The 26,635-nt window shown below is 37.1% G+C and overlaps 2 protein-coding genes across 4 annotated transcripts; both read left to right on the plus strand.

Moving 5' to 3' along the window:
* On the plus strand, nucleotides 10,994-14,280 carry LOC18588631 (leucine-rich repeat extensin-like protein 4). Its single transcript, XM_018127865.1, has one exon. The coding sequence runs from the start codon at nucleotides 11,432-11,434 to the stop codon at nucleotides 13,655-13,657; it is 2,226 nt and encodes a 741-aa protein (XP_017983354.1). The 5' UTR covers nucleotides 10,994-11,431; the 3' UTR covers nucleotides 13,658-14,280.
* Nucleotides 19,566-26,434, plus strand: LOC18588633 (probable serine incorporator). 3 transcript variants are annotated; one of them, XM_018128313.1, is made up of 13 exons: nucleotides 19,566-19,991; nucleotides 21,176-21,459; nucleotides 21,614-21,687; nucleotides 22,563-22,722; nucleotides 22,895-22,919; nucleotides 23,073-23,162; nucleotides 23,953-24,124; nucleotides 24,208-24,281; nucleotides 24,696-24,765; nucleotides 25,025-25,096; nucleotides 25,167-25,306; nucleotides 25,566-25,639; nucleotides 25,874-26,434. In XM_018128313.1, exons 2-13 carry the CDS (start codon nucleotides 21,267-21,269, stop codon nucleotides 25,930-25,932), a joined length of 1,203 nt encoding a protein of 400 aa, XP_017983802.1. In that variant the 5' UTR covers nucleotides 19,566-19,991; nucleotides 21,176-21,266; the 3' UTR covers nucleotides 25,933-26,434. The 3 variants fall into 3 exon arrangements, with proteins under 3 accessions (XP_017983802.1, XP_007013229.2, XP_017983803.1); XM_007013167.2 differs by having other exon boundaries at nucleotides 19,569-19,991; nucleotides 25,173-25,306; XM_018128314.1 differs by lacking the exon at nucleotides 19,566-19,991 and having other exon boundaries at nucleotides 20,991-21,459.

The raw sequence follows: 26,635 nt of genomic DNA on the forward strand, positions 1-26,635 counted from the left end.
CAATAAGATTGGACTCGGAATCTTTAGGGGCATTCTCACTTTATGCTGCAAAGTAACATTTAGTCTTTAAGTAAAACAACACCTTTGCAATTGCCTTTCTTGATCTTACAGTAATAGTGCAACTGCAAATGGTCCTCAGAGACCTGTTAACTTTTAACAAGGAAGGCACTGTGCTTTTATGCGTGATTTTACAAGATATTCTTTTTGCAGATATGGAATCATGATTTTCCTGACCCAAATTTTACATTAGAGACCATCTTGAAATGAATGAAATGTGTTGATTACTTAGATGATGTTCATAAACCATACAATAACTGGTTAAAGTAAATACCCGGACAGTATGGAAAACTTCTTAGTATCATAGGGCTCGCATATTAGCGTCCTATATGTTCAAGTATACAGTTGTGGAACAACAAATTTATGGGTTCTGTTCAGAGTTCAGAAACCTGAATAACATACCCATGCACAATGTATCGACAGCATGCTTCCATCCTGTATTTCCCATTATACTTGCTTGTTATAGAGATGCAATGGTTCAGCTATGAAATGCAGCTACTTACAGGTAAATTCAGATGCTACTGTCAAAGTTATCTGTGAATTCGAATGTTTCTGATGCTTTCAATTATGGCAATTGTTAATGCTAAGACTATTCATTTAACTTCAACTGCTATAATTCTGTAATACAAAATTTGGTCAAAGTTCATAGCAAATTCCTATTGCTAGAGAAACTCCTTGCTGCTTTTTCTCCCTCCAACTCAACTCCATGTAACATCATAGCCTATTATTGTTAATTAGCCATTTATGTAAAACTTGTAACTCTTGAAAGCATAAACAAATCAATGTAGTTAAAACCCCTATTGCTGTTAAATGCCCCTACGTATTATGATCAAGTTCTCAATAGCCAAAAAAGTGACACAAAGAACATGCAGGGAGCTGCACTTTAGGTAACATTCTGAAAGGCTAGAATTTGTATCATTTGCTAAGGTTTATTGAAGGCACCAAATATCAGCAGTCACTTAGCTCCCCTATTGCCATGTGAACTTTTATGAATGAATAGGCCATTAGACTAGCTTCCTTAGATTCCTGCCATAGAAGCTAAGCTGCACAAATTTGATTCATTATGCTCTAGAGTGGTTACAAGGGTGGCTAGTTGTTCAGAGGTCTGTAACTTTAGCAGACAGCATCCGACCTTCACTGCTGTCAGTTATCTATGTTTAGCAGAGTTTCTTTTGCAGATACACTGCTCAAGGCCAATAACGGGGTTCTTTATTATTTTGTCTTAGGTGATTAAGTTAGGTGAGAAAAATAATTAGGAAGTGTAAATTGCGACCAGCTTTTTTTTAGTTTTCTGATGCAAATAGAAATCCTCTTCATGTTGTTTGCTTGAGAAATTGTCTCATGCATGGTTACCTTAAATATGATTATCACATGTGTTTGAGGTGTAGGTCAGGTTGCCATCGCTTTTGTTTGTCTTGCCTGCATCAGAAATACAAGCGATGCCTCCTCCCCCATGCTCTTGATTAGAATTTTACTTGCAATACAAGCATACTAAGTATAAAGCTCATCCATGTTCTTGATTGGAGTTTAGCTACAATATGAAGTTGGATTAGCAAGCTTGTTTTTCTTCTATTATACTTATTCCTCATATTGAATTTGGTGTCGAGTTGAACAACTTAAACTACACCCTGTCACCCTCCTACTTCCAAATATGCATTGTATAAAGATTATAATTTTAGCATACTGTGGCCTGTGGGGGCAAATGATGTCAATATTGTTGATTCTTGTTGCTTGTTCTGTTTTTCCTTAACTTGTTAGGCTGAGATGGCAGTGACTTGTGCCACATCACTAACTGTCATCCAGACAGCATATTCCAGCTGCCATGCACTAATTTTCAGGTGCACTGAGAAAATTTATTCTGAACCTTCTAAATAATTAATTCTGAAGTCCATAGTTTAGCTGTTCACTTACATCACATATTTCATTTCAGTGTTTTATAGAATCACACATCATATGATACTTCTATTCCACTTGCATCTTATTTGCAGCCAGAGTCTGCAAATTTGAACAGAGGCGTGCATTTTCAAAAACAAAAAACTAGAAAGAAGATCGAGTTCCGTGTGACAGCTTTCTCTGTCACAAAATCAGATCTTTTCTTAGAAAATTCTAATTAAGTTCCAACGGCTAAATTTATTCATGGAGTTGCATTCGGGAGTTACTGATGTTTTCACATGTTCAATCATGCAAAAGATATCAAGAAATCGATATGTCACATATCCCATCATCTATTTATATTTTGGTTGGTAGATGGTTGAACTTGTGATTCATAGCAGTCTACAGCTTTTTTGATAGTTGGGGTGGTTCTCCTAGGTGGAGCCATGCGGTGACTGAACCCTGATCAACGGCCAAGAGACATAAAGCTGACTCACATTGTAGAAGTAAATAGTAAAGCGGGTTCCATGCGTGAACCAAAAATGTTTACTCGTACCGTACGAGAGCCCCGCCCCTCCCAGGCGGGACCAACATCAGCCAATAATCTTGTAGCATTCCACTTCCATCTCAAAAATTGACCTCACAGAATTTTCTGTTGCCTTTATTTCCTTTGTTGGCTGACCTGTATCCCTTCTGTATCCATGTACACCCCAAAAAAAAAAGAGCTCCTCTTTTATTGTTCCTTACAAGTCTAGTTATTCCTGTGATGCTTCACACTTTTACAGATGCAAAGGAACTTCCTAAAGCAAAAAGAAGATAAAGCAGAAAATGTTGAGCATCCTGTTCAGATCCTCTGGTAGATTTGGATCAAGTCCTTTCCTTTCGTGCTAATTTATTTTTTCCACTTATGAATATGTTATCAGGTTACGGAAGGTCGAAGCTGATTTCATCTGTAATGTTGTTTGTGTAACTAAATGATATTGGTTTGTTTTTTCCAACATCTTTCTTCACATGTATAATAATATTCTTAGTATAGTTGTGATAACTAAGAACATGTTCATTCCCTTCTATTTGAGTTTCTCTCTAATATTAAACCTTTTAATTAAGGACTCAGGTATACAAAAAAAAAATGTCCCAATCATGGCTAATCATTTGATATTCTCTCTGTTAAGCATTAGTTGCAGCAAGAATCAAACAATCATAAACATGTTCACCGAAAAGAGTAAAAAAGAAAAAGAAAGTTTTCAGTCACAAGAATTCTTTGATCCTTTTTTCCAACTTCTTTCTGTTTGCTTTTCCTTTTCTTTTCTATAGTTAGATAAGTCGGGTAGGAGAAACCCAAGCTGGCATTTTCAATTTAAGTTTTCTTTTGTTTTGTGGTTGGTTGCGAGGTTCCCCAAATGCTGGCTTAAAGCGAATCTAACTTTTGCCATGTTAGGTTGAATGTTACAGGCTTTTTGTTCTCACATGCCGACAGGTTTTCATAGATAAAATTGGGAAAACAAAGGGATTGAGCTTCTGCCAAACCTCCTTTGTAACTGCTTACCTCTGAAATCCACTCACATGACATCTGCTTCTTCAAATGGTCAAAACATATTAGCTTCACAAGTAGCAACAAGAGACCGGTGGTCTCTTCATGTGCAAGTCTTGTAATGTGATACTGATACTTGCCATACAACAAAAATTTTCGAGTTCCACTCAATTATAGAAATTCAAGATTCCATGTACAGTTTGAGCTTGTTTGGAATTTAAACAAGATTTAGTTTTTTCGTTAAGTAAACAAAGAATACTACAACTCAAACTAACATTTAAGGACATGAAGACTCGTCGATAATGGACTGGTCCGGTGAAAACAACAGCTCTTGCTGTTGTACCCTAAACACAGTTAGATCTTTTTCTGAGATATTAAGAGCTTTGAGCCCATTATCTCCCTACCATCCGAACAGGTTTTCTGGTGATATTAGATTCATGGGCATACATTGCCCAGGGACAACTGATATTTGGACGTAGGGACTAGACTTGGTGGTTCATGGTATTAGAATCAACGCATCGACTGTTGATATTATCGATTTAGACGCAAAATTGATGGGTCGTTGCAGTCTTAGAAAATCATCAAGGTTTTGGGACTGAAAAAGCAAACAAGATTTGAGACATGTTAATCTTTTGGAGTTATTATGGGGGGAAGTTCTTGTCTCACAATGATGAGCTCAAGACTTGGGAGAAGATCGAAAACATGACAGGTCCAGAGAGTTTAATCCCTAGCCCTCTTTTCTTCCATATCTTCTTAAATTATTTCTTCTTTTTGCATAACATTTAAGCCTGTGGCCCTTGCGGTATGCGTTTTTGAGCTGCTACCCCAAGCGCCAATTACAATTGAATCGGATTCTTTTCTGCTACTACTGGCAATGAAATGGGCATCCACCCTTATGCCTTTGGGGGCAATTCAATATTTTGTTTGTGGCTTGGACTAGTTTCAAATGTCCAAATCAAAGTTGCCTACCAGCCTAGCTACAATCTTTCTCCCTTTTTTTTTTTTGTTTTTTCATGTTCTTCTTTTCTGTTGGGTGATCACATGGCTTTGATACTGATTTGGACGCAATAAACATTGACGTTTACTAGGAACAGCCAATAAATAAATAAAGTTTAGATTTTGAGAGTCCGTTTGTTTTTTTTTTTTTTTTATTTCAGCTCTTTACGTCAAGGGGGAGCATCTTATCTCCAATGGTACCCAGTTTTTATTGATAAGGTGAGGAACCACCACATGGCATTCGAAGGACAAAGTTGTCACTCAGGGACCACTTTGAAGGGCCTTGTCTCATCTTATGATTGGGTAATCAATTGTTTAAGTTTTAATTTTTCAAATAACAACCTCAATTCCTATGATTAATTATCATAATCTTAATAACAACCATTCTGATTGTTTAGAAAAAGGATATAATTGGAATTTAAATTTTCTTTTTTTTTAATGAAAAATTGCTAGTTTTAGTCAAGTTGTAAACTGCTCAAGATATCGGTCAAAATCGTCCTATAAATAAATCCAAAGGAAAAACTCATACCGCACATGGAAAATGAATAAAGTAAATAAAGAACTATTTCTTTTTATTGCAAAAACAAAAATCCTTATAAATAATTGGGAAGGAAAAAAAATACTAGTAAATGAAAGGAGAAAGGTGAAGATTCTTATGGAAAATTTGAATACAACTTCAACTGTATGTTCATGGGGGCATTGATCATACAAGCACTCACTGCCCACTACCATTCCTCCCCCAATTGGCATTTTTAGGGTAAGTTAAAGCTTCTTGGTCCACGTGGGTCGAGATACCCCACCCATTAAAGAGAATGTATTTTGCATTGTCTTTTTTTTTTTTAACTATATACCAAAAAAAAAAAACTAATTTCCTGCCGACGAAATGTAAACAACAAAACTTTGCATGAGTCCTTAATTAAAGGAAATTTGTGTCCGTAATTTGCGCAGCTTATTCTTAACCTTAATCTTTAAGGCCACCCCCCTTATAATTTTTATTTTCTCTTCTTTCTGTATATGTATATATATACATTGACTTTAGACCACTGTTGGCGGTTTCTTTATTTACTATTGTTTTGAAATTCTTTTGCCTCGTCTTAATTACACCTTTTGCGTGCATTAGTCCATTTGCCAAGTCAAGTCTTGCTTTTTGACCTAATTTTACGGAGATCATGTTGTAAATGTATGTTCATTGCATGCCTTGAATTCTGGCATACGTTTTTTTTTATCCACCTCGTAAGATATTTGTTTGGAAAATGCAGGATTTGCACGTTAAACATGCTTGTTTTCCCGGAAAAATGAGAAGAAAAGAGACGGTAAAAGAATGGTCAACCCCCCACTCGGGCTTTAGAAAAGTTGAATTTTAACGTTCACCTTCACTGTTAGTATTCCCCTTGCGACTTTATGTTATCTAGATGAATTTATCTCTGCATTTCAAATCAATTTTTATTTTCATTAAATTATTATTTCACATAGTGATAAGGACATTTAAAATTCTTATAAATGAATTTATATACCTATTACATGTGACATTCAATTAAAAATATTAAATTTTTAATTTATGATTGGCAGTTAATAAATACGAGATAAATTTAATACGAAACTTACATAATTATTAAAAAAGTGTAGGTTCAATTCAATTCGCATTTTACTAAGCATTTAAAAGAAAAAGATAAATAAGAATAAATCATCTACTTCACTTATTTCAATCATTAATTTCGAAATATATGATACGAACCAAATCAATTTGTACTAATCTAATTCTTGCAAAAAAACAGCCCACATGCACAACTCTATTAATCACTATACTTTGTCTGCAATTTGGTCAATCAACTAAAGGACATATATCTCTTGTTCCACACAAGAATATTGCTATTGCTAACGGAAAGAAGATAATAATTTGGGGGCGTGAGAAGCATCGAGAAAGATACAAAACTAGAAAACTTTTCTTTTGTAGTTTAGCTGGCGGGGGAGTGATTAGGGTTAATCCCATTGTGCTTAACTACAAATTGCATTAATCGCCCTTTCGACGAGCATGTGGCATTGAAGGTATGAACTTTCTTCGGGTCCCACGAAACCTGAGGCCAGGAATCGGTCGTTTTGCCACGTGGGACCTGCAGGAATATTCTGTGACGAAATGGGGGCATCTTTCAGATGACACGTGTCGTCTTGAGAGGTATAGCTGGCATTTGTCAGGCTCTAATGGGTTCGCTTTCCTACGTGTCATTACGAGTCCCACGCTGTCTTCGGTGACCTGTACCAGCCGTTTAAACTCACGCCTAAAGTGGCTTGAAAATGCCATTTAGTATGCTCCTAAGTTGGCTTGATAATGATATTTTTGGAAGAAAGTATTGTATTTTTCCTTCTTCTCTTCCTACTTTTCGAATGAAAGAGAATACGGTCGAGAGATAATGATCCGAGGACTTTTGTTTAAGTTTTATAGTTATCCTGAACGATTTGACCTTTTTTTTTCGGTGATTATTTAATAATATTTGAATATATAAATATGACTCAATATAAACATACGGTAAATGTAATGAAAATATATTCCTTTTCATTTCAAATTGAATAAGTTTTTTAAATAATATAAAATTTTAAAACTTTAGATGAATAGTTTGTAGCTTATTATTTACAGCTGATTTAAATTCATCCTAAATTGACGAGAATCGCTCGTTTTTGTTTTATTTTTTATATATTTAGCATATGATATTGTAAGCGCACTCAAAGAAATTACTGTACCAACCATACGATGCAAAACAATTAAAAATTTCAATAACCACATAAATATTATTAACTTGAAATGACATTATGACTTTAAGATCATGTCTTTGCTTTCTTACTTCTTACTGTTGAGAAGTACAAGGCCCCTTCTTTCCTATCTACCAAATGGCCTTGAGAATGTTTTTCCACTTCGGCCGAAAGACCACAAATGTTTCACACTGGCCCCAAAAGTGAGAAAAAACCAAATAAAATAAATAGGGATAAAGAGGACATTTGAAAAATATCTTCAATTGTATTTGTGGTGAGCTGAGAGTGTTAAAATTTAGTAAAAGATATATCCGGTCAGTCCGGGGGTTACACGTGTTACTCAAAGTTGCCATGCTTTGGGCATCACATTTTAGATAGTTGGCCATGTACTTATTTTTTTTAAAAAAAAATATATAATAATTGTACCATTTGCAACGACAGGTGGTGGTTCGTGGATCTGACGGCTTACCTTAACAATTGACAAAAGTCAAACATCCAAATCATTCAGCCTTCATCATTCTATAATTGTATTATTTTTTGTAATTTAAAAAAAATCGAGTCTTATTCTTTAAATAAAAAAATTATATATCAATCAATTAATTAAATAGTTAAATATTAAATATATTATTTTTTTAATCCAATGCATTCCATAGTAAAGATTTTCTTCAAATAGCGTAACTGCATGCCGGGAAAAAAAATTGCACACGAGTTTCCCCCTCCCGTCCTAATCATCCATCACGATTCATGTTGCCATCGAATAAATTCGTATAAATTTTCATCTTTGTGTGCAAATATTTAAAAGATTCATTTTTTTATAAGAAAAATGATTGTCAATCTCTTATGGGACAAGAAACATAGATTGAAACTTCTAAACTTTTAGTGACCTCATTAAACATATCGATAAGTCCAAATTTTTACTCCAACATGAAAACTCAATTGAATACTTACATGATAGAGATAATGAAAATAATTCAAACTCAATATCGATCTGATGATCAAATAAATAATGTATTATAAAAAATCAAACAAAATAAAAATTGTTTTGGGAACTCACTTTCCATATGCATTAAAAATATAAAAAAAATTTATCTTTTTTATAATAACAAAAAAATCCCACAACAAGTATCAAATTAAGTTTTTTAAGGTAATTTGATATCTACAAGCAACCCTAACATAATGAAAAGAAAAAGGAAAGATAACTCAATTTGCTGTCATTATTATTGTGAACGACAGTATAAGTAGTTGAAATTTTCTGTGGACGATTAAGCGTGTACTTTAAACATAAAGGATTGGAATTTGGTCAAATGACTCACTCAACAATCTCAAAAGTGGAAACCCATATGTAGCAGTAGTGGTAAATTGTTTTCTTTTTTTTGTCATTCCCACTGTAATCATTTTTCAAGCAACCGCGGCGGTCTTAGATAATTAAAAGAAAAGTCTGAAATATAGAGTATGGACAGGGAATTTCATCCGTTACCTGTTATATCAGAAACCCAACAAGACACGGCGCATCAGTAGCAGCAAATGCCAAATTGGAGATTGCCGTTGGTGTGAGGTAAGCGAAAACGCGTCCAATAAAGTAAGAAGGGGTTAGTGTTGTTGTTCTGGCAAGGGCTTTTCGGTCAATGAAAAAAACAAAACAAAGAAAAGGAGCAAAAGCTAGGCTAGCCTCCATTAGAGATGGTGAGGTCGCGGACGCGGACTCGGTGCAACTCCACAAGGAAGGGCGGGCCCACCGCTTCTCTTTTTCGAGGCCGCGCCGACGGTCCAGCCGTGCAAGACGTGACACGTGGGTCCCGGAAAAGGGCCAAACACTCGTTTGATTGATGTCGTTTTCTTTTGTATTGAGACACTTGATGTGGGTAAAACGGTTGGGACCCACTCTTTTTTTTTTTTGGGTTCTCAAATCCAAAGGGTGGTTTTGTAATGTTAATGTTGATGGGTGGTGTTGATAAAATTGATGATGATCGTGTCTTCTTAATGAATGATCATCAACATCAAGCCTGATGTGGACGAGTAACATGCATGGATCTTTCGATCCGAGTTCAAACCAAATCTTAAAACTTTTGCCAAGTGGTGTTTCGTCTCGAAATAAATGCTAGTATGAATGTAACGCATGTCTTAAATTCTTTGCGTACCCCTGATGCACGGCTTACCCGCTTCATTGTTCATTGTCTAAATTGCCCTTCTCCCCCTCAATTTGTTTTTACTAAAGAATCCCATTAATCTTACAAATAATTAGCATTTAAAATTAGATCATTTACAGTTAAATAAACAATAATCCTTTAAAATTTTTAATTCTCTTGTTTTGATGAATTAAATTTGAATATTTAAAAAAAATTTATGCTATAAGAGAGAATTATTTTCTTTTTCCTAATATATACTTTTTTTTAAAATTTTGTTTGTCTCCTAGGATCCATTAACAAGATATAAATGAAAGTTGAGAGTTGTATTTATTAATTTTTATTGTGATTCAAAATATTATACAGCCCACCCGTGGCATTGAAGTTATAACACGAAATGGATTCTTTTGGAATGCATGGATGTCTCTCATAATTTGATGGAAGAAAATTGATCATATGCAACCGAATAATCGGTTGTGGTTGGAACCGGTTGCATGTTATACTAGTTCAGGTGCAAGCATTCAAATTGTAGGAATTGAAAATGTCAATAGCCTCTTATTTGTTATTTTGGGTAAGCTATAATTGAGACTAGGATTCAAGCAAAGGGTGGATTTGTATTTTTGTATTATGATTCTTTCTGCATTTTCACGTATTCATGTGAAATGCATCTACAATTTTAATTATCACCAATAAATTAAGTAATTAATTTTGATTTTTGATTTTTAATTCATTATGTATATGTATATACATATACGTACGTTACGAATGTCTCTAAATTAATCATGAACTTAGTGACTTAATGAATTTCTTGACATCACTAGAATTTTTATATGTATTTTTTGAATTATGTCAATATAGTTATATTGTCTTACTAATGTCCGTCCGCCGTTGGATAGACGCATTGCTATTGAAAGTTAAACCAATTGATAAAAACATTGTAAGCAGGGGTGGTCTTCCCATCAAAACAAAGGGAAATTTTCATTTGTCTTGCCTATTCAAACTTAAAAAAAAAAATCGAACTGTCTAAAAAGTGTAAAATGTTGAGAATGCAAACTCTAAAAGATTGGGCAGCAAGCAACCGGGTTGGTGCAAACTAAAGTAGAAAGCTTGAATGTGATGCTCAAGAAAGTGAAAAAGTGACACCAAAAAACGTACAGTGAGTGAGTCGAAGAGGGTAGCAAAGTCATTTGACGGAGCGTTACTGGCAGTTCATTTACTACAAAGAGTTTGACAATTGACACCTATACAAACAAAACTACTTCACCACCCAGCTTAAAAGTTGGATTAAATTCTACTGTCTGGGTGTCTCTCAGCTCCCCTCTCTCTCTCTCTCTCTGCCTCTATCCCATTCATGTTCCACCACAAAAAATTTATGTACCAATTACTCGTGAAATTTTCACTGCAATCTCGTGATATCAACAGGCTACCCGCCGGATCTTTTTTTTCCTGGTCAAACAGTGGCCGGAAGATGGCTCATCCACCGACTTCCCTTTAACAACTTTTACATTATTTGAACTTTAAATTAAAAATTGTTGACAATTATTGTTAGTTAAACTTAATTATCGTTTTGAGTGACATTTGCCTATTTTTATATGGACTTGTTCTTAAGAATGGGAATGGGATTCAGAAAGAATAAAGTCAGCTTTGCAATGAGAGCGAAAATAACATAAAGGAGGAGGGAAACATTATAAAAAAAGAAGACAGGGAGAGAAGGAGAGAGAATCTGGTGGGCTTTGAGCTGTGATTTAGCTGTCTTTTTGGTGAATTATTATTATTTCTTTTCTGGCAGAGACTCTCTCTCTCTCTCTCTCACGCACACATATCTCCAAAATCCCTACTAGAAAAAACCCTCCTCACCCGTTCTCTCTCTCCTCAAACCCAAAATCCCTATCTTTTCTCTGTTTCCTCTCCCCACATTTTCTTCTTAGATCTCCAAGTGAACCACAAACAACAGCATAAACACCTCTGCAAAAACCCCATTTGCAATCCAAGCTTTGCAAAGAGTAAGAGAGTGAGGGAGAGAGAGACAGACAAGGAAGAGCCAAGGCAAAGGGAAACAATAAAAGAAAAGAAAGTGGCATTTGTTGAATCAGATGTCTCATGTGAGATGAAGAAGAAGACTCATATCCAGCTCCATTCTTCTCATCTCTCACTCCTGCTCATTTCACTCTTTATTGGCTTCTGTTCCTGTGAGCAGCATTCCATTTCAAGCCATGGAGGCCTCACTGACCAAGAAGTCTTGTACATCAAGCAGCGCCAGCTTCTCTACTACAGGGATGAGTTTGGTGACAGAGGGGAAAGAGTCACTGTTGACCCATCTCTTGTCTTTGAAAACCCAAGACTCAGAAATGCTTACATAGCTTTACAAGCTTGGAAACAAGCTATTCTTTCTGACCCTTTCAATCTCACAGGTAATTGGGTTGGATCTGAGGTTTGCAACTACACTGGGGTTTTCTGTGCTGCCGCACCTGATAACAAGAAAATCAAGACCGTTGCTGGCATTGATCTAAACCATGGTGATATTGCTGGGTACTTGCCAGAGGAGCTTGGCTTACTCACTGATCTTGCATTGTTCCACATCAACTCCAATCGCTTTTGTGGTACTGTTCCACACAAGTTCATAAACTTGAAGATACTGTTCGAGCTGGATCTTAGCAACAACCGGTTCGCTGGTAAGTTTCCTGACGTGGTTCTGAAGCTGCCTAAGCTCAAGTTCTTGGATCTGAGGTTCAACGAGTTCGAAGGGACCGTACCAAAAGAACTTTTTGACAAAGACTTGGATGCCATTTTCATCAACCACAACCGCTTCAGATTCAACATCCCTGACAACTTTGGCAACTCTCCCGTTTCTGTTATTGTCCTAGCCAACAACAAGTTCCACGGATGCGTGCCTTCGAGTCTCGGTAACATGTCAGGTCTAGAAGAAATCATTCTCATGAACAATGGTTTCAGATCTTGCTTGCCTGAAGAAATCGGTATGCTCAAAAACTTGACTGTCTTCGATGTTAGCTTCAACGAGTTAATGGGTCCTTTGCCTGACAAAATTGGGGAGATGGTCAGCCTTGAGCAACTCAATGTGGCACATAATATGCTCTCCGGTGAAATTCCAGCCAGCATTTGCAAGTTACCCAAGTTGCAAAACTTCACATTCTCGTACAACTTCTTCACTGGAGAGCCACCAGTTTGCTTGAGCTTACAAGATTTCGACGACCGAAGAAATTGCTTGCCTGCAAGACCTTTGCAAAGAAGCGCGGCGCAATGTAAGTCTTTCTTGTCTAAGCCAGTGGACTGCAGCTCATTTAGATGTGCTCCTTTTGTTCCTTCTTTACCCGCCCCACCTCCACCTTCTCCGCCACCCGTTGTTCTGCCATCACCTTCACCACCACCTCCATCACCTGTGTTTACTCCGCAATCACCACCACCACCGGTCTACTCCCCACCGCCTCCTGTTTACTCTCCACCTCCCCCTCCACCTTCACCTCCACCCCCACCACCTGTTTATTCTCCACCTCCCCCTCCACCCTCACCTCCACCACCAATTTATTCACCTCCACCACCCCCGCCCTCACCTCCACCTCCTTCACCACCGCCACCTCCTCCACCAGTTTATTCCCCACCACCTCCACCACCATCCCCACCCCCACCATCACCTCCCCCACCTCCGCCACCACCACCACCTACTTATCCGTCACCCCCACCCCCTTCACCAACTTCATCACCTCCATATTGCGTGAGGTCCCCACCTCCTCCGCCACCAAATTCACCACCTCCACCACCTCCATTGTTTTCCCCACCACCACCAGTTCCTTACTACTATAGCTCCCCACCACCGCCCCATTATTCACCGCCACCACCACTACACTCTCCACCACCACCGCCACATTCACCTCCACCACCAATTTATCCATACTTATCGCCGCCGCCACCACCTCCTGTTTATTCCCCACCTCCTCCAGTCCATTCTCCACCACCACCTTCACCTCCGCCATGTATAGAACCACCTCCACCTCCACCTCCATGTGTAGAGTACTCTCCACCACCTCCATCACCACCACCCCCTATTCATTACAAGCCACCCCCATCACCTTCCCCTCCACCACCACCGGTTGTAACATATTCCTCACCACCACCACCACCACCAGTTCATTACCATTCACCTCCCCCAACATCACCGCCACCACCAGTCCCATGTGAAAACCCACCACCATCGCCGCCGCCACCACCGCCAATTGTTTATGAGAGCCCTCCACCGCCAGCTCCTGTGTATGAGGGGCCATTGCCACCGGTAATTGGAGTGTCATACGCTTCACCTCCGCCACCACCTTTCTATTGATTCTTTTGAGAATTTTCCTCTAACCTTTCCTTCATCACAAACCCCAAAAAAATGTCACAAATTGTATTTGGCTATCATCACGGCTTCGTTTTCCTCTTCTTTGCACTTCATTATGACCAAAAGAAACTCTTCTTTCTCCTTGGGAGCAATTCTCATCGCTCATGGAAGAGATTGATAAAATGTCTATCACTTGCGAAATTTGTGGGATTGAATTCTTCAAAGAATGTTGTTGAAGAGGGTGGAAAGAAGAGAGAAAGATAGATTGAGAGGTAAGAGGAGAAATTCTCTCCCATATTTATTCGAATTGTTATGGATATTTGGAGTTGTGAAATAAAAATGGCAGAGAAAGAGAGAGTAGGTTGCAGAGAAAGTTGTATGTATAGGGATGAATTGGAGAACCATAATTATCCAGGCTTACAAAGGCAGCAGCTGGTAACACTTCTTCTTGCTGCTGTTGCTGTTGCTGTTGCTAGTTTGTGGGTTTTTATTGTTATTATTCTCTTCTTTTTATTATCATACTTTTCTTTCTTTTTTGCTTCTCATTTTATAGTATAATCCGATGAACATTTTACTTGTATTGATGATTTTCCAGAATTCAGAAATTCCTTCTTTTCAATTCCCAATTCTCCATTGTGTTTATCCTTTGGTTTCTGTGTCTTGACTGATGCGTATCACCAATGCCTTAATTCCTTTTGCATTTTGGTTGGTCATTTCCTTCATATTTTCTTAGCATTGCGCAGCACAAGTTCATTACTTGATTCTTGGTGCAAGCCTAGGTGATATTGAAAGAATAGTTTAAGTGTACGAGTTAGAATTTGAATGAAAATGATATTGGTTGCTGTGGATTATCATTTCCTTTCATACCCTTTAGTTGATCTCTCGAATCAGGAAATCAGTGAGGGTGAAAATTGAGAAGTCACCCTCTTTAAGCAAAATTTCCTGTTTATCATCTTTCAACATTTTTTAACAACCAATTTCCATCTTTGGCACCATGGAAGTTTATATTCAGTAAGTTTTGGTTGCCTGTAGTTCCAGCTTTCCAGGTAAATTTTGGGGGGTCGGGTTTAAGATCTTGGGTGTCTCCGAGTTGATTTCATCCGAGTCCTGAATTTCCGATCGAGGCGGCAGGGGCTAATTGAGATCTTTAGTGGGTCCTAAAACAGGCCACTCAATTCAAGTCCCCCCTTAATTAGTGGTGGATTCAGTCTGTGACTCAACTTTTATAATTTGATTAATGTTGTTGGGATTAGTCCCATGTGCAACCCCCTAATTTTGGTGGGTTTGAAATTTTGAATTCAAACCAGATTTCTTCACGCTCACACTTTTTCCCTTTGGAATTTGGAAATGAAAAGTTCCAACTCCTTCGATGCCACGATTGGTGGCTGGTGCTGTTGACCGTTGCCCCCTGTTCCTCCACTTTTTCCCAAAGTTATTGGCAGGAACTCCTCCAGGCATCCCTGCCTGGTATTCTTTTTCCAGGGGGTCATCTCTTGAAAATTCATGCCTCGCTTTCCTGGCACATGCGCCATCTGAAAGCGCTTTGGTTGCAGCTGTTATAGATGTCCCCTGCTGTCATGGAATGTGAACAGTATGAAATTTAATGGTCTATCAATCAAAATCACTGATAAATAGCAGCTGCCATCACAATTAACTAGATTATGACAGGCAGCAGAAAACCTTGTTTTTCTTGACAAATATCAGCATCTAAAATACATCAATGCCAGGCTGCAACCGCGGCAGCATGCCAACATCATTGCCAAGCCCACTATTAGCCACAGCAGTTTCATACGTGCACTTGTCCCGTGGAGCCATTCTCAATTGTAGCACAAAATTTGTCCCTCGATTGAAAGCACATTCCTTCTTCCTGGTCTCGGGACTCTTAACCCTGTCTTGGATAAGCACAACTTTGGGGTCTTCCTCTCGATACCGTACACTGGGAAGTCTCTTTCTGACAGAAAACTCATTTCTGAATGGTTGGGCAATTTAGGCGCAATAGCACAAGTTTTTCCAATTTGGATTGGGTGTTGCTTTCTTCCAAAAATGCGTTTTGTTTCCATTCTTGTCAAGTTTTCTTTTGAGAATGGAGAAGAAAGAACACTACTAAACTCCTGTCTGGCACTGATAGGAGCATGTGACTCACCACAACTGTTGCTTTTTTGCACTTTTTTTCACCCCTACTTTGAAGATTGGAGGGTGGTTTTGGCCCCTAACTAAATAACGTTAAAAGAAACCAGAAAATCTCACTGGTCTAAATCAGAGTTTTGCTTTTTTCCCACTGCTAAAACAATCCCATTAATAAAAGGAAAGATGCTGACTTTAATCATTCATTTGTGTTTAATCATGTCCCCAGCTAATCCCTTTCTTCTCCAATTTGCATTATTTTAATGAGTTACATAATCAGTTTACTTGCTCTTGTGATTTTCTGGCCTTGGATTGTATTAAAATAAAGGGTAAAAAGTTGTACTCTACTATTCTCCTTTGAGAATAATTAGAAAAAGAGAATGGAACAATAAAGAAAGAAGAGCCGGCTGTGCGTAGTAGCATGACTAGTGACCATAAAGATAATATGAATAAAGAAATCAGAATAAAACCACCTTAAGTACTGGCAGCCAAGCTTTATCCTTTCACTCAGTCTATGATTGTGAGATATTCCCATTACAAGAAGAATCCACTATCCATAAAAGCAGTGGTGGAGTGCAGGAACCCTTCCACAAGGCAATCTAGGGTCACTATCCCAGCTCTGAAATTTAAAGGACTGCCATTAAAATTTCATCACCTTGCCAGTCTTGAGCTTAAATTTTATGCTTAAAATTTATTAAAGCAAAAGCCAATAGGTCTTCTACTTGTCCATTTTCCATTTGCAATTCAATGATAAGATGCAAGTATATCCCACCAAAAGATACTCAAGCAAACAAAAAAAAGAAAAAAAGGGGCCCCTACCAAAGGTGATTAGTCACATGGGCTGTTAGAGCTTTGCACATCAGAAACATAATGTAAAACTTGAATGCCAAAATGAATTTGTTTTTGATTTTTGTGTTTATTTACCTCAAAAATGGGACATAACTATCATTTAATTAGGGGGTCTTTGGACAGGCTGTGATTAGGTCACATACATTAATGGCACATTATAAAGTCATGCTTGTGAAAATTGACCCCATCAGCACATGAAAAAGGATACAGGAACCGCAAAGAATAACCTTAAACCAAGAACAATTTCTCCACCAAATGCCCTATGATTAGAGTCCTCCTTATAGTAAACCTTTGCCCATGCTTCCTGACTAGGTATTGTTAAAAACAAACAAATACATACAAATAGTTAACCAGATGCCACTAAGATAATTAATAAGAGAATTTGTAACCTATGAGGATCTAGATTAGTTGTTGAAGTAGGTCGGGCGGCCGAAGCTGATTCATGCGGAACTGCCTAGTTTTAGGCAACATTTTCTTTAAGAATCAATGAACATTCACAGTCCCAAAAATTTTTGAGTATTAAATTGTTGCAAATGGTTATGGGGTGTGCTGGCTTATTAATGTTACTTAAACAAACACTTAGATACCATTCATTGCCCCTCTGATGTACTACTTGAGCCAATTTGTCAAATTACTATATAAAAACTGGTCCCCATATTGATACGGTGAAGGCATTTGGTGGTCGAGTCTCAGATCTAACCACAGTGTCAATAATTCCATTAGGAGCGTTAGGTAGTCATAACTACTCGTATCTTCTTCCCCACACCAAAACAGGGTTGATCCATTGGGAATGACATGTCGAAAAATGGTTCTGGTACAAAGGAAATGAACCCTTTAGTGTGCATTGAGTAGTAAGCAAATGTTAACCAAAACCCTTTTCTTTCTTTCTTTCGTATTCTTTCATAGGAGTTAAATGGAGCCCAAATGTGGTGACAAGCCTATGGGACAGGCCATGGATTCAGGTCTATTGAGCTCTGACATGACATTTTCATTTAAACTAAATGACAATCTTTCATAATTTGGGCTCTCAAACTTGTTTTCATGATGAGCCGAATCTCTTTCAGCCCAATTTGAATGAAAACTCCCAGATAAGTTATAGCCTCTTCGATTCAATCAAAGCACTGCGGCCTATAAGCAGCAAGCCTTCTGAGGGAGCCCCACTCAAACCCCCATTCAAACATGGCCTAACTTTCCCTTTCAAGTTGGAGCTGGAAGCTCCAATCCTGCCCCCAGTCCCACCACAACCCAACCAGGTTCATGACTTCAATCTCAAAGGATTCCATGCCCTTTCACTGCTTTCTCTCTTCTGTATTTTTAAACCTAAAATAATAATAATAATAAAGACAACTCTCGGTATGAGCAATGAATAACGACTTTCACGATAAAAGTGTTGTTAACCTTTGATATTAAGCCACAAAGGCTCCTTGATTGGCGTTATTTGAGTAACATCAAACCCTTTTTTTCTTCCTTTTCTCTCTTTTCCAATAGTTACAGATTTATTTCCTTTTCTCTCTTTTTTTTTTTTTTAAATAGTTGTATACTAGCATTATAAGCTGTGGACAAAGTCTCGAATTGCCAGGCACAAGCAAGCACGTGATCCGAGCATTAGATCATGTATATAAAAGTGAAGCATTTTCTACGACATTCTTGCGTACCACCTCCAAACAGTCGAAAACAGGGTCAGAGTTATATGGTCCAAAAACACGACATGACAAAAGATTTTTTGTCTCGTTGCTCTTTTCCCCATATGAGCCTTCCCTCTGAATCGAAAACAAATAAAAACGGGTGTTCCCGTGGAGAATGTTCTTTATATTCTGTTAGGAATTATCCACCGTCGGATTTTGTATGGTCCGAATGGAACTCCATGTGATTACAAATGAAGAGTACAAAGAAAACACACTCAGCTCCATTAAAAATTAAGCAAAAAGAAAAGATATAAAGTTTTTTTTTTTTCAAAAACCCCACTCTAGGAATCTTTCACATTTGCCTTATCATGAAATCATTCAAGCTTAATTTAGCTTTGTCATTGCTTAATGGACCATTGCTCTTTTTTGGGTTTTGTCTTTTATATGTACATCTCTCTGTCTCCTTTTTTAAGCATAACAATGATGCACCACATGGGTATAGAAACTAAAATGGTTAATTCGAGTTTAAATTGAGTGCAACATCCTTACCATTAAGTGACGAGAAAGCTATGTATTCTATTACTTCTAGCCGAGAAGAAGAAATGCTGGCTTAATCTCTCATATATCGTCATTTACAATTACTACAGCACAGCTTCAATGATTACTTGCGGTGAATGTGTCAAAAATTTATGATAAAAGTTGCAACATGCTCCTCTAAAAGGTGGCAAACAATGACATATCTTTACTCGAATAGAGTGACCCCTCCCTTTTTCACTTTTGTTCTCAGTCTCACCATAAATCTATAGCCCTTAAGACTTTGTAAATCTCGGTAAATTTGAAAGGATTTCATTCTAATGTTGCTTTGCACATGTCAGTAGCCATTGCCATCATTAGATTTTAGTTAGGGAGAGTGCCAAATTTGGTTTGCTTCGACCGGTGTACAAGTAGGCAACCGAACGAAAACAAACAACTTGAACCAATCAAATGCCTTGTTCTTAAAGCAAATTTAAACATGGTTTTAGACCAAGAGTTTCCCACTTGGTTTTCCCTTCTTTTTTTTCTTTCTGTACGACCAAACAATGGCATGGGATTTTGTACAATAATTTTCCTAGAACATCATTGTCTTAAGCGTGCATGCCAAATCTATTGTGCCTTTGAGTGAAAACATCAATCAATAAATGGATTTCTTTTGCCATGTGCCCTCTTTCCCATCCAACCCTCATGAGTGCATGTTACGCATTTCCAGATTTAGATACCCAAAGCTACTCTTCGAGACATAATCAATTGAAAACTATAATACAAATTACTGATATTAATAATATATGAAGACAATAAAGCTTGCTTCAAAAATACTAAGTAAATGATTAGTGAGTAAGTTAAGTAAGAGAAATAGAACGGAACAGAGAGGAATAAAGATTAAAAGCTAATAAGAGAATCAAAGTCTTGTAGTGTACGATGTTGGAGACGGGTACAGGAAGCTTACGGCGGGAAAAAGAAGAAAGCAAAGAAAATTCAGAAAAGCAATCTCTCTCTTCTCTCTTTTGTACAGTTCCTAACGCCATTTTAATATCACCCCCACCCCTCCAAAAAAGAGAAAAGGGAGGTAAAGAAAGAAATCAGGGAAAATCTCTGTTTCTCTCATCTGCTTTCTCAGCTTCTGAGAGAAAGAGAGAGCTCTTCTTTGCAGAAACGTTTCTGTTTTTGGATCTTAAACTTTTGGGGGCAACCCATTTTTTCAGGTACATTCTATTTCTTCAAAGATTTCATTGCTGTAACTTTAGCTCTAGCATTGTTGTTTCTTTGTTTTGGATATTACGATTCTGAGTTTAAAGCTGAAAACTTTTATACTGGTTTTGCATTTCTTTTTTTTTTTTTGTAAGAAACGCATGCAAATGATATCAAAGAAATGTTTCAGATTGTGAAAGAAAATAGATTGATTATTTTCTCTTGTAATTTTCCTTCATTTCACACCAATCAGGAAAATAAATGTGTGAAGTTTCTTTATTTTTTTTGGAAATATTTGTCTCGGTTTTTTCTTTTTCATATTTTCCAGTTAATACGTAGGACATTACCAACCTTAGCAGAGAATCCTAGCTGTTGTTCTGTACTTTAACTAGACGGGGCAAGGAAGCAAAACAAACGATCCAACCCTTAAAAACATCATTCGACTGTGTAAACGTAATGACAAGTTGACAACGTTACCCCTGTTTTTAAATGTAAAACTCGTGAAACCGGCAGAGTAGGAAGGGTGGAATCGTCCCAAACAGTCGAAGACTGTTCTCTGTTCTTGACTGGAGTTTTTGTTTGATAAAGACTGCTTGCAAGGGAAGTAAAAGATTTCAAAGATTCCTTTACTCATCTGTTAATCCTTACACGCTTTTCCATGCAAAAGAACAAAACACCATTATTGGGTATGTTTTTTTCTTTTTCATTTTCTAGCAAAAAATAATTTTCGATTCTTCACTGATCTCGTAATGCTTGTTGCGTTGTTCAATGTGCATGAACCAACAAAAAAGAATCACCGCCAAAAATTATTTAGATCCAATGGTTTTGTTTAAATGCACCGAATTCCAACAAAAGGAAACAAAAAAGTTGGAAACTTGTCGTGCATTTCAAGCAATAAATTGAGCTTCTCATTTGCTGCAACAGAAAGTTTTTTCAGTGGGGAAATGGTTTCTTTGTGGTTAGTTACTTTAATGGACACTTTCATTTAATCCCATTGAATTTTCTTAGGCTTTGTCATAAACCCAAATCATCGAAAGCCCAAGTCCAATTTTTCTTATAAGCACGATTTTCGATAATTTCACTTTTTGACATTTAGGTACCGGTAACATGGATCTACTATGACAAAACAATGGTTTTATTAGATTAGTATATATATATATATATATTGACAGCAGATAACAGGATTTTCATTTTTTAGTGAACTGGAATCTACTAGTTTTCTACTTTCTTGGAACATTGAGTTGGTAATGTGATGAAGAGTGGAGGGTGTTGGTAGGTGTACAAGTGAAATGGAGAGTGGTGTAGGAGGCAACAGCAATGAGAGACATGGAGTGTTTAAGGATGACTCCTGGTTTAGCCAGTTCAGGAATGGCTCCAATCCTTGGATGGCTAGATATGTCTATGCATTGATCTTTCTAATTTCAAATTTGCTGGCTTGGGCTGTCCGAGATTATGGCCGGAACACCTTCCCAGAAATGGAAAGTAAGATTGCTTGTTTGCCTCGACATTGTATTCCTATGATATATGTGTCAAGAGACATGTATTTTGTATCATCAGCTACTTCATAGTTCATATTCAACTTATTTGGTCCCATTGATGATTGTTGATCAGCATGTTTGTGGGAATGTGGTTGCAGAACTGAAGAATTGCCAAGGTGGCCGTGGTTGTTTGGGTGCAGAAGGAGTCCTGCGTGTGAGCTTGGGATGCTTTGTATCCTTAAGTCATAATGGTGGATTTTATTTATTTGTTGATAAACAACGACATTTCTGAGCGCAGCTGGTCGATTTAGAATGTCAAATACCACAATGCTGAACAAGATCACGCTCAGTTGCAACAATGAGCATACCAAGTTAAGAAGATCAAGTCCCAGCAAATCAAATGAAAATCCTGGTATATAGTATACACATATCAACCGGAATATTTATTTGATTTCCTAGGACTTGATGTTCTTGACTTGGTCTCCTGATTTTGCAATCGAATGTGATACTTTACCCTCTCTTCTCAAACCGTTTAGATGAAGAAGAAAAATGAGGAGCAAACATCCAAAAGTTCTTTTCTGGGATGGAAATGAACTTCACAACTGAATATTATTGATTCAAATTTCTCATATATAAGATGAAGCTTTTTGAAAAAGGAAAAAGTAAAAAACATGAATGGAGATTATATCTGTTTTGGTCTACCTGATAAATTTCCAGATCTTGCTTGCTTAAAGTTTATGAATGATATTGGGTTTTGGAGAAAGAAACCTGAAGTGCTTATTGAAGTTAGAAATATGATCATGTCAAAACATGACACTAAGGAGTATAGAATTGCAGTTTAATCGTGAATGTGAAGAAAATTTTTGAAGTTAAAACAAACATAAATGCTATTTTGTCCTGGCAACTACCTGTAAAAAAGATGAGGTTTAACGTAACTACATATGGAATTCACATTGTTGTGCCTCTCGATACACACTGAGAAATTTACCTGCATTTGACCCATTCCAAAGCATAACATGTAAGCTTGGTTTCTACATAGTTCAGTTGTTTCAATTTAATTTTTTATTATTTTGTTTCCATTGCATTATTCCTTAATTTTTATTTTAGGCATTCTATTTTGTAATGTTTCTGTCAACTGCTGGTACCAAAAGGAAGTACAATTGCAGAGACTCATGGCATTCTGGATGGTGGTCTGCAAAGATTGGCCTTTGGATTGCCTTGACAGTTACCTCATTTTTGGTTCCTACTTTCATCATACAGATATATGGTTCGTGTTTTTTTCTCTAAAAATCTTCCACCATTATTTCTTTTTCACCCTTTTTTAATAATTAATCCATATTAGCATCAGTTATTATTTTGCTGTTATAGACATTGATCAAAGCTCTGATGCATTGTGTTTTTCATTTTTCTTTTTTGCCTTGTCTTGCTCTTTTTGGCAGGGGAGATTGCGCATTTTGGTGCCGGGTACGGGGTATCATTGATTTCTGTTATAAATTCCTCTATATAAAACATGTACAATCTTATTAGAATAGTCTGTTTGGGAAGTTGAAGATGCTTCCTAAGTTATACTTCAGTCAATCTTATTGTTTTAAGGACTTCTTTGCATATCCTTTTCAGGATCTTTCTCCTAGTTCAACTAGTAAGCGTAATCAGTTTCATTACATGGCTGAACGATTGCTGTCAGTCTGATAAAAATGCAGAAAGATGGTAAGACTCTTCCCTGGGTAGAACTGATGCTGAGCCTTAGATGATGAGTTTTAATCCTGTTCTTATTAGATAATTTTTGAAAGTAAAAAAGTTCCTCTTCATATTGCTAAAGAGAAATTCTGGGAAAATTCACAAAAGCATCTCATAATGTCTTGCTTTTAGGGAGTGGAAACAATTTTCTTGAAAGTCAAACAATGAGACAACCAATATGATTTTGCTTTTGGCCTTTGCACATATTTGCATTTCTTATATAAATCATCTGTAAGTGACTGATTGATCTCTCACCCACTGAGAAGAATGAATATTCTTATCAATAACAAGTAGTAAGAATTAATCACCATTAAAGTTTTATCCTGAAAATTAGAGCAAATTCCAAAGTCTGAATTCATTCTTTATTTCATGTTTTATGTTGCACTAATCGCAGAAATAAGAGTTCATGATTGGTCTGAGTTCAAGATATGAATTGATTAGAACTTTCTTCTAAAAAAAAAAATGCTAGAACTATATGTTATGTGCTCTGTTAAATCACATAATTGAGTCTCTTTAATGTTATTGCCTGAAAGGTTGTTCGAAATTGTAGAGCCATTTTCTTTTAATCAGATCTGTCCAGCATTTGCACAATTATTTGTTGAGGAACACATATGTGATATTTCCCACAATTGTTCAAAGAAAGCTAGCACATATGTTGGCAATGTAAACCTGTGTTTCTGTGGCATTCAAAGAAATTTAGTTTTTTACTCTTCGGTATGTATATGGTACCAATGCTGATGAAAATTTACTTCTGCTGCAGCCACATCCATGTGATGTTACTTGCAACTGCTGCATATGTTATATGCATAGTGGGGATCATCATGATGTACATCTGGTATGCACCCAAACCATCCTGTCTCCTCAACATTTTCTTCATCACATGGACACTCGTGCTCCTGCAGCTCATGACCAGTGTTTCCCTCCACCCCAAAGTATGCTCTGGTCACTCCTGGCTTTTCACTTCTTAAATCCTATAACCTCATTTTAACAAATGCATGATTTCTTCCTGAAACAGGTGAATTCTGGCTTCTTGTCTCCTGGGCTCATGGGACTTTATGTGGTATTCATCTGTTGGTGTGCCATTCGAAGGCATGATTTCTTAGCTTTTGGGATCATAATTAATTAGTTTGAGAAATTTCAGAGTGCATTCATGAACAATTCAATTTTCATGGTTGTAAACTGCAACCTCTGAAACCAATTTTCAATCACGAATCAAGTATCAATTAGGGTTGAGGTGATTTACGGATAAGGACCTAAGGAACAGGCCCCTTGAGTTCTGTCACCACCCCAAGTAAATAGAAAATATACAGTCGTCCAGCCTTCTGTGCCAACATGACTAGTTGAAGTAATGTATCTATTGCTAAAGTGGCAAAGATAAAGTACCTGTGTTCATTAGTTCAAATTGAATACATTAGCCTTTAAATCTCTTGAGTTTGAGAGAACTATCAGTTTTTTCTAAGTAGTTTATTGAATTTTAACTTTATTACTTCTATGCATTTTCAGTGAACCAGCAGGGGAAAGTTGCAACAGGAAGGCAGAAGCTTCCAACAAAACAGACTGGCTGACTATCATAGTAATATCTCATTCTTTCAAAATCTCTTAAAAATTTTTGAACCAAGTATTGATGACTGCTAATCTAACTATTGCATCTTAACCACTTACACCCCATAAGGAAAGAAGTGCTTGTGTTATCTCCACCTAAGGACCACATAGATGAATATTCAAAGAGGTTTTATGATATTTGACAAATAACAAGTCATTGTAAACTTTTTGCTTTCACAGTTTCAATTACCACAAATGCAAGCATGATGATTAATCTCTTATGCTTTCAGAGCTTTGTTGTTGCGCTACTGGCTATGGTAATTGCCACATTTTCTACCGGTATTGATTCTCAATGCTTTCAGGTTTGTTCCACTAGCTTCATAAATGTTTAGTAGTTATCTCCCTTTGCCATGAGAATGCATCTCACAACAGCTGCAGATCAGGAAAAAGGAAGCACCTGCTGAAGATGCAGTACCATATGGTTACGGTTTCTTCCACTTCGTTTTTGCCACTGGAGCAATGTACTTCGCAATGCTATTGATTGGCTGGAATACACATCATACTATTAAAAAGTATGTCCCCTGCTTTGCCATATTATTTTTGTCACTATTGCTTCATGCATTTCAAGGTTGGTTTATAATGAACTTTGGATATTTATTTGCTAGTTAAGTAAATAGAAATATGCATTTATGAGATTCTAGCAAACTGTGTCTTTTGAAATTACTTCTTAGAAACATCTCAAGCGGATGTTCTTAATTGATTGGCAAGTAATACAGAAACTTAAAGCATCTGTGGAAAGCTGAAAGCAAGAGTTCCATTATTCTTTTGCAGATGGACAATCGACGTTGGTTGGACCAGTACTTGGGTCAGGATCGTGAATGAATGGCTAGCCGTCTGCGTTTACTGTAAGTACTTAATTAGAGCTACAATTGACATGAAACTTATCCTTATATTGCCAGGGCTATTGTCAAACATATAGGTTTCCTTTTCTCCAAAAATATAATGAAAAAACAAGATCCTCCCGACTTTCAGATGGTTTAATGATGATTAAAGACTGAAATAAATCTTAAAGACTAGCGTAGGAGATAGGCTGATAAGGCTTACTATCCAAACAATAAGATGAGGTTATTTTCTTGCAGTGTGGATGCTGGTGGCTCCTGTTATATTGAGGTGCGGACGAACAAGTGAACCTGCATGAAAAGCTTTTGGAAAGGGTGTTGAAATTCATTTTGCAGTTGCTCCAAGCCATTTGCTGTCACATAAATGTCATCAGTCTACTTTGCAGATAGGACTTGAAGCATAGTAGCATTGCTTATAATTGGCTAGAGCTGGAGCAACACCAAACATCCAAATTCTTTTGCCTAGCTGAAGGAAAATTGATGCTCAACCCTCCTCTGCCTCAGCTAAAAGGGGAAATAGGAAAATTACACAGTATGTTGAAATTTGTCAAGAAGAATGCCAATTATTATTTGTAAATACACAATTGAAGGAAGATATAAACTATCTTTCAGAAAAGAAAAAGTTTCAAACCCTTGGAAATTTACATTTTTGGTGGCCTACTCTCCCTACAAAAATAAATGGTTCTATAGGGAATTTAATTGCCACCTTCGCCCAATTTTAGCCATGGGCTTTCTGGGACAGTCCAAGGTTGCAAAATTCTAAATGCAAAAATTCAAGTGCAAAATTGTAATTTCATCTGACTTATCTTTTTCGATTACTATTGTTTTTCAATTATTAAAAAGGATAACCCGAATGGGTAATTTTGGACATTGGACTTTAGAGTTCATCCAAGACACCAAAAAGTTCTTTATATACTTTAATGCAGGAAGCCATTTACTGTTTGATTGTGAAAGACAGTGTCATCTGCCAAAGTGGCAACCAACCGTTAATATATATATATA

This window comes from Theobroma cacao, chromosome 9, assembly GCF_000208745.1.
Source record: "Theobroma cacao cultivar B97-61/B2 chromosome 9, Criollo_cocoa_genome_V2, whole genome shotgun sequence".
NCBI lineage: Eukaryota > Viridiplantae > Streptophyta > Magnoliopsida > Malvales > Malvaceae > Theobroma > Theobroma cacao.

Coding starts and splice junctions, on each gene's coding strand:
- LOC18588631 (XM_018127865.1), top strand. CDS start 11,432: ATGAAGAAGAAGACTCATATCCAGCTCCATTCTTCTCATCTCTCACTC.
- LOC18588633 (XM_018128313.1), top strand. CDS start 21,267: ATGGAGAGTGGTGTAGGAGGCAACAGCAATGAGAGACATGGAGTGTTT. Junction 22,920..23,072: donor ATTGCGCATTTTGGTGCCGG/GTACGGGGTATC, acceptor TATCCTTTTCAG/GATCTTTCTCCTAGTTCAAC. Junction 25,640..25,873: donor GCTAGCCGTCTGCGTTTACT/GTAAGTACTTAA, acceptor ATTTTCTTGCAG/TGTGGATGCTGGTGGCTCCT.